Source organism: Ahaetulla prasina, chromosome 10, assembly GCF_028640845.1.
Source record: "Ahaetulla prasina isolate Xishuangbanna chromosome 10, ASM2864084v1, whole genome shotgun sequence".
NCBI lineage: Eukaryota > Metazoa > Chordata > Lepidosauria > Squamata > Colubridae > Ahaetulla > Ahaetulla prasina.
The window spans coordinates 24022415-24030861 of NC_080548.1; the positions used below are offsets into that span (position 1 = coordinate 24022415).

Here is an 8447-nt window from a genome sequence, read left to right on the forward strand (position 1 = left end):
CCTAAGTAAAAGAGGTGGCCTTTAGCCACATTGGTTTACACAACAGAAAGCTGCATTTTCATCCAATGCCACACAAGGGCCAGACAGGGCCACACCTGATGTAAATACGCACCTACAAATTTGGTTACTGGTTTTTTTTTTAGAGGATATCATTTGTGTGACATTTGCAAAGAGCCTCACAACAGCCTAAAGCGAGGCCATTGATTTGCTTGGTAATGGAATTGCTTTGGAACTTCTAATTCCAAATGCTTTCAAGAAAATCAGCTGGAGGCAGGCCCAGAGCCAAAGAAGCTGCAGCAGAAACCTGGGACTTGTTTTAGAATGGAAGCAGAGAACAGTGTGTTGTATATTTGAACATATGCAAAGCGTATTTATGAATCATTAAGGAATTTCAGGTTGCCCCAATATTCTTGGGGGAGTTAGAATTACTGGCTTTCACACGTGAAGAAGTATGGACTTCAACTCCCAGAATTCTCTAACTGGCTAGGGCAGGGGTGTCAAACTCGAGTTCATTGAGGGCCGCATTAGGGTTGTGTTTGACCTCAGGGAGGGGGGAGGGGGCGTGGCCAGGGTAGGTGTGGCCAACTCAATGTCACGGGGGTGCCTGTGTTGGCCCAAGCACTTTGCCAGGGGAAACAGGCTCCAGAGCTCCGTTTTCGGCTGTGATGGTAAAAACGGAGCTCGTGGGCCGGTCCTTCGCTATTTCCAGGGTGGCCCCCCGGGCCAGATCTAAGCACCCCGTGGGCCGGATCTGGCCCCCGGGCCTTGAATTTGACACCGCTGGGCTAGGGAATTCTGGGAGTTGAAATCCACAAGTCTTAAAGTCGTCAAGGTTCTAGAAAGAATCGATAGGGATTTCACTATTCAAAAAAATAACTTTATGACAATCAAAGCAGAAAACACAATATTCCAGGGACAGGAAACAATTTCAGGCAAACAACTACTGTACAATTCTGTGCCTTCTGAGGAGGCAATGTAGCATGGATGCCAATACAGAAGAACAGGAGAGCTTTGCTAGGATTGCAGTACATCTATAATCTAGTAGCTTTTTGCTAAGAAATACCAGCAAGATAGTCCAGGAAATCCCTACAAGGGACTACCTTTATTGCCTCTCCATGGCACCCTGTATTTCAAGATATATTGCCACCAGATGTGGAGGCTCCATCTATAGCAAAAAACACCGCTTTTCAGAATGAAAAATTAACACAGAAGATTGCATTAGATTAGAGAGTCCGTTTGGAGTACTGGTTAAAGCACTGGCCTGGAAACCAGGCGACCATGAGTTCTAGTTTCACCTTTGGCACGAAAGCCAATTAGATGACCTTGGTTCAGTCACCCTGTTTTCAGTTCAACCCTCTTCACAGGGTTGTCGTTGTGGGGAAAATAGGAGGATGAAGGAGCATTAAGTATGTTTTCCACCTTACTTATACAAAGTAAAAAAGGCAAGGTAAGAATCAAGGAAATAAATTAGCTATAAAGGTAAAGGTTAATCCTATCCAGTCACGTCCGACTCTAGGAAATGGTTTTCATCAGTTTCTTAGCCGAGGCAGTCACCATTGTCCAAAGATATTTCTATAGCCAGCTTGACTATACGCTGAGGCGCACAGAGCACTGTTACCTTCCCACCTCTGTGGTACCTATTGATCTACTTTCATTCGCTTTTAAACTGCTATGTGAGCAGGAGCTGGGGCAGGTAACTGGAGCTTACTCCATTGCACAGCGATTGACCATACAATCTTAAATTCTTGTTACATAAAACACAGCAGATTTTGGAGACACCCACTGCGCAAGGGATGGAGATTTTTATATCTGGTGCAGAGATAAGCAAATTGCTTCATGTTACCTTACTGGCTTCAAACCATTTCCCCCTTTCATCCCACTTCCCAGCCCAGCTTCTAATTTAAAACGATATGAACCCAAGTTGAGGGACAGCCTCTCCCTAGTTATATCTACCCATCCCATCAGGGTCTAGCAGGAATGGCATGTTATGGGTTCCATGCCATGCAGGAATGGCATATTACGGCATGTGCTAAGGAGTTCTATCGAACGGGATTCAAGAGCACAGCCTTTTCTACAGTGGCCCCCATCCGTTGGAACATCATCCCCAGTGAGATTAGTCCTGATCCTATTGCCATTTAGGAAATCCCTCAAAACAGGGGTGAAATGCTAGCGGTTCGGCATGGTACACCAGAACAGGTTGTGAAAATGCTACTGGTTTGCCTGAACTGGTAGTAAAAAAATGCTTTAAAAAGTAAAAAAAAAAAGTTCTGACAATCGCGCAGCACAGCTGCTCGTCTGAACTTTTACTTTTTTTAGCATTTTTTTACTACTGGTTCAGGCGAATAGGTAAGTAAAAAAATGCTTTAAAAAGTTTTTTAAAAGGTTTTGACAATCAGCTGTGACAATCAGCTGTGACACCCGATCTTCGGAACTTTTTTTTTTTACTTTTAAAGCATTTTTTTTACTACCTATTGCCCGAATCGGTATTTTTGTATAAAGTGTGATAGTTTGTTTTTGAGCTCTCTGTCTATGAAGTTCCTGCCTGTTGCAGGGGCCATTCTGTGTGAAGTCCAGCTGCTTTTGCATTGTGTGTGAGTCAGTTGTGTAGCTTTTGTGTTATTTTTGTGTAAAGTATGAGTTGGTTTTCCCAGTCACATGACCACCAAGCCATGCCCAGTCACATGACCACCAAGCCATGCCACCCAGTCACATGACCACCAAGCCACGCCCACAGAACCGGTAGGGAAAATTTTTGAATTTCACCACTGCCTTAAACCCTGTTTCTTTTAAGAGGTTTAGGGATCTCACAGAAACAGGGAGCCTGCAAGATGATTTACAGTGTGTACAAAATGCTGGTTCATTCTTACGCAGTCTTATTTATATTTGTGTGTAAATAGTTTTTAATTATTGCTGTTTGTTTGTTTTAGCTGGTCGTTTTATTGTACAAGGCCTAGAATCACATCCGTGAGTTGGGCTGCTATAAAAATATGATAGATGATGGATGATAGAAAGATAGATAATGGAGGATAGATGGAAGATAGCTAGAAGATGGATGATAGAGGATAAAGGATAGACAGGTAAGACATATGTAATGAATTAGCTTAATGATATGGTATAATTCTGAAAGCTTAATTAATGTGAACTTGTCCACCTTCCTTGCTGCCAAGTTTTCAACAACCAAGTGTAAAGAATCTCACTTTTAATGAAACACATTCTGAATTTCTGACAAAAAGCTCAACCACGCTTAGAGAAGTCTTGCAGCAGCCATTCGCTCCACTTTGGCGATCTTGGTGGCCTGACAGAATATACCATCACTGATTTATTCATTGGTTTATTCATTGGTTAAACCCACTTGCAGACAAAGAAAACCAGATTACTTACGAACTTTCCAGAAAAGAGTTCAATATAATTTTCCTTCCACCAAGCACCCAGATCCTTCAGCTGCAGCTGTTTCTTTTATGGCAGTGATTTTCAACCTTTATAGTGCTGTGACCCCTTTAATACAATTCCCCATGATGTGGCGACCCCAACGTAAAATTATTTTTGTTTTGAATTTATCACACCTGAAGCCATATTGGCTAGCGATCTGAACTGCTTGAGATTGCCTTGAGGACAGAGGCATTAAAGTAGACTCTCCTCCCCTATTAAGTTTATCGCACCTGAAGCCAGATTAGGCTAGCGATTGGGAGTGATTGCAGCTGGCTTGAGAGGGAGACATCAGAGCAAAGATTTATCTCTTTTTTAATTCATCACGCCTGAAGCCAAATTCGGCTAGCGATTTGAAGAGCCTGGCTTGTGGATCAACCATTGCAGAGCGATTCTTCAACTCGCAAGTATACTTCCCATATTTCCGATGGTCTTAGGCGACCCCTGGCAAATCGTCATTCGACCCCTAACAGGGTCGCAACCCACAGGTTGAGAACCGCTGTTTTATGGTGACTCATCTAACAGGGAAAAAAACCAATTGCAGGTGACCAGTAGGGAAGTTTGAAATTGGAAAAACGATTGCCAAAATGTATACCAGGGACTGATTAAGAACATCTGGGAGGCAAAGGGGATACTGGTAGGGACTAGGACTGAAAAAAGCAGTGTGTCAAATTCATATTTAGCCATGATAAAATAGAAATGAAGCAAACAATCTCTCATAAACCTACTTTTCAGGAGTTGTTATACATTAAGAAACAGACAGTTAAACTTCTCAGAAAAGGGCAGCATAAAACAAAATACATAGCCCTCAGGGTAACCAGACTTTTCAAAGGCCTTTTAAAACAGTGTTTTTCAAACTTAGCAACTTTAAAATGTGTGGACTTCCGCTCCCAGAATTCTGCAACCAGCATGGAATTCTGGGAGTAGAAGTCCACACATTTTTAAAGTTGCCACTAAAATAGTTATACCTTCAGCCAAATTACTTTCATACCTTCTGATGATGACCTGCTTTATTTTATTTTAATTCACTTCTTTAGTAGGCGTTGGTCTTGTGTTTGACTTAAACTGAAGAGTATTTGTTTTTAAAGTCCCAGGCTGTTATACTATCAGTCTGTCTGTCCATCATTTATCTATTTATTTATTTCATACTCTATAACTGTAATAGCCTCCTTCGGTTTCTTTTGATGGTTTTAAAAATATTACCACCAACCATCAACTTTGTCTACAATGGGTTTATTTATTTATTTATTTATTTATTTATTAATCATATTTATATACCGCCCTATCTCCCGAAGGACTCAGGGCGGTTTACCTTGTAGGTTATAAAAAAAAATAGGAACAACTGGAAATAAATAAAAATTGATGCTAAAAATGGTTTCTGCCTGGCAAGTTGGGAATTGACTGTACTATACATATTTTCCATCCTATTTCTGGATCAGAGAAAGAGGAGATTATGTTGTTCAAGTGTTTACTTATTTTTCAACTCTTGCAGGATGATGACATTGTAGGAGGACAGCTGTGTTTATCTACGGTGATACAAAAAAATCAAGAGTTTAGTAGCATCTGATCAGATCTGGTAGGATCAGATGTATCTGATGAAGGAAGCTTTAGGGCATGGAATGTATGCCTTTTAATAAAAATTGTTAATTGGAAAAACCATACTTTCTTTTTTCTCCCGAATGAAGGAAAGTCTCACAGCCTTCTACAGAATGTCTCAAATCACCTGCGATTTTGGGCTGCAGGGCTTGGGCATCTGGTGGCTCAGCAGACTAAGTTTGTCTGTTATTAACACGAGCTGCTTGCAATTACTGCAAGTTCAAGTCCCACCAGGCCCAAGGTTGACTCAGCCTTCCATCCTTTATAAGGTAGGTAAAATGAGGACCCAGATTGTTGGGGGCAATAAAGTTGACTTTGTATATAATATACAAATGGATGAAGACTGTTGCTTAACACAGTGTAAGCCGCCCTGAGTCTTCGGAGAAGGGCGGGATATAAATTCAAATTAAAAAAAAAATCTGAAGGTCAAATTTCACTGTAGGGCATTGAATGAAAATATGTTTCTCTGGACCAGAAAATGACTTTTATCTCTCCAGGGAGGCTGATGAAGAGAAGGTTCCATGCAACCTTTGAAATCGGTAAGGATATCCGAGATTGGGAACTGCAGAAAATGAGGAAAGAAATGGGAAGTACGCTCTCCTGTCTCACTATATATGTAAAGGTAAAAGTTCCCCTCGCACATACGTGCTAGTCGTTGCCGACTCTAGGGGTCGGTGCTCATCTCCATTTCAAAGCCGAAGAGCGCTGTCCGAAGACGTCTCCGTGGTCATGTGGCCGGCATGACTCAACGCCAAAGGTACATGGAACGCTGTTACCTTCCCACCAAAGGTGGTCCCTATTTTTTCTACTTGCATTTTTATGTGCTTTCGAAACTGCTAGGTTGGCAGAAGCTGGGACAAGTAACAGGAGCTCACCCCATTACACGGCAGCACTAGGGATTTGAACCGCTGAGCTGCCGACCTTTCAGATCAACAAGCTCAATGTCCTAGCCCCTTGAGCCACCGTGTCTCACTATACACGCTCCATAAAAAAAAAAAGCAAGAAAGGAAGGCTACCTTTAAATGCATCAAGAATTTGCTAGCAAAGCAGCTTTAACTGATGTAAGAGGTGACCTTGGTGTGCATTATTTGAGTGGTGGGGGGGGGGAAGAATTGACATTGCAAGGCCAAGGTAGCAGGAATGAAGCAGATTATTTATCATTGTCTTTAAACAGTTTTTTAAAAAAATTAGGTATGAGTTATTATATATTCCAATTATATTTTGCCTCCAGAATTTTTTTAAAAAACATTTCTTCTATTGCTTTGCCAATCTGACTGCAGCATGGTTGCCATCCTTGCACATCTTTGTCCCTGCGCTGCTTAGGGACATCCACCATCTCTGGAAACCCCAGGTTTCAAAAGACAATTTCCCTTTCTTGAGTCAAAAGGAAATCTGTATTTGAACGTGTCCTTGATCCTACCTACATGGCCTAAGCCGCCCCCCCTGACTCCAGTAAGGGCTCCACCAACCTTCTTGAAGCCCCCCTTCAAATCTTAGGCACCTTTTAACTTTCTGTTTTCTTTCCTCCACCCATCCAGGTCGATTTCATTCCTTGGCAAGAAATTCCAGGTTGTCTCCAGCGAAGAAGAGACCCTGGCCTGGATTTAAGGCATCAAGAGTTTTAGGGGACAAACCCCCTCCTCACCGCCCCCCCCAAAAAAGATGCAAAAGTATTTTTTTGGGGGGGGGAAGCGGGAAACGATTGCACAAACTCCATCCAAGCCCACACACCACACAGATCTAGAAATCCCAACCTTTGCCTATCAGGAAGGGTTGTCAGTTCGAATCCCTAGAATCACAGGTCTCCCAGGTGAGCAGGGGGTTGGACTAGACGACCTCCAAGGCCCCTTCCAACTCTTGTGTGCTTGTTATAAAGAGAAAAACCAGCAGGGGAAAAACAAAAAAACAACAACGGGAGGGCATCCCGGATTGGAGTCTCTTCCTTTGGCTTTGGGGGGAAAAAAGAAAAAAGAGGCCCAGAGAAAAAGCGAAGCGCCAAGAGGCCTTTCCCGGAGAAGCCTTTTTTTTTTTTTAACCTGCTCACCGCCGTTCAGAAATTAGGTGCCGGGAGGCCTTTTGAGGAGAAAAGGCGGCTTGGGTCGAGGCTGAGGGGGGTGTTGCGTGTGGAAGCAAAACCTTCCTCGTATCCCACGAGGCCCGAGCCCGCCACAGCGTCCACGCACAGCCCGAGGCGCCGAAGAAGAAGACTCGCCCCTCAGGCCGGCCTCTCCCGCCCGCCGCCGCTGCGGACCTTCTCCACCCACCGCCGCTCACTCCACGCGTGTCCTTCTCTCCCACCCACCCCGGCCTGCCCAAACTCACCCAAGGCCAGGCCGAAGAGCAGCAGCGAGAGTGGTCGCGGGGCGGCCATGCTGAGGAAGGATCGGCTCCAGGTCGGCCCGGGGAAGCGAAGCCAGCTCCGGTGGGCTCGTCCCCCCCCCACCGCCCTTCCCCAAGCAACCTCTCTGGCGGTCAACCGTCAGACGATCCCGGGGTCGAGAATCTTCTTCGCCCGCCAAACGGAGAGGTATCTTTATTTATTTATAGCCTGGCTCAAGGAAAGCTCCGCTGCAAAAGCTCTCGGAATGTCCCGGCCGGATCCACCACCTGCTTTTGGCTTCGGATACCCGATCCTGCCCGGGATGGGCCGCACGAGGCGCTCCGCCGCCGCTCTTTGCCCCGACGACGGCTGCTGCTGTTATTACCGCCCCCGTCGGCCCGGGTCAGCGGGCAGCGAGACGGCACGAAGAAACAGAGGAGGAGGAGGAGGCGGCCGGCTGCTGGGGGAGCCATAAAAGTTGGGAGGAAAGGCGAGCGGCAGCGCGGGAACTGGGTTCCCCTTCTTCTTCTTCTTCTTCTTCAGCCAGCCATGGGCAAGGCGGCGGCGGCGGCTCCTCCAGCCCGGGCTCGGCCCACCCGCGCTCCTTTCGGCTTCAAAGGTGCGCCCGGTCGGCGCCTTGGGCGGCCCTCTCTGCTCGGCCGAAAGGATGGAGCGCAGCCCGCGCGCGGAGCCTTTTTCTCAATGGGGGTGGTGGTGGTGGTGGCGGTCGCTCCTCTCCAAATTAAGATCCCCCCTCTTTGCAATAATAAAAAAAAAAAGGACCGCTTCTCCAAGCCAAGCCCTTTGCAAAAAAAAAATAAAAAAAAAATAAGGCAGCTTTCTCTGCTGGAGCCCGGTCGATCAGCCGCTCCTTCGGGCAGGTGCCTCCGCGGGACTCGAGACGACCGGATCCATAGAAGCTTCTTCGCCGGCTGCACCGCCCGCCCGGCTGGCTGAAAGGCTGCAACCTTTTGCCAGGGAAGCCGGTCCGGCCGCCTTCCGAGAATGCTGGCTAAAAAGAAGCTCCGCTAAAATGCAAAAAAAAAAAAAAAAAAAAGGAAAGCTCGGTCGGATCTCCTAGCGCTGGAGGATGCGGAAGGGATCG

The 8447-nt window shown here is 45.7% G+C and overlaps 1 protein-coding gene across 3 annotated transcripts in view; it reads right to left on the reverse strand.

Annotated features, from left to right (window-relative positions):
• The window catches only part of SCN1B (sodium voltage-gated channel beta subunit 1), a 31892-nt gene extending 23843 nt beyond the window's left edge, over positions 1-8049 (reverse strand). For 2 of the 3 annotated variants that reach the window (XM_058196352.1, XM_058196351.1), the window contains exon 1: positions 7345-8049. In XM_058196352.1, the coding sequence (XP_058052335.1) occupies positions 7345-7393 (49 nt within the window). In that variant the 5' untranslated portion in view covers positions 7394-8049. The remainder of the gene's footprint in view (positions 1-7344) is intronic. The other variant, XM_058196349.1, reaches the window with a different exon arrangement.
• Between the last annotated feature and the right edge of the window lie 398 nt (positions 8050-8447).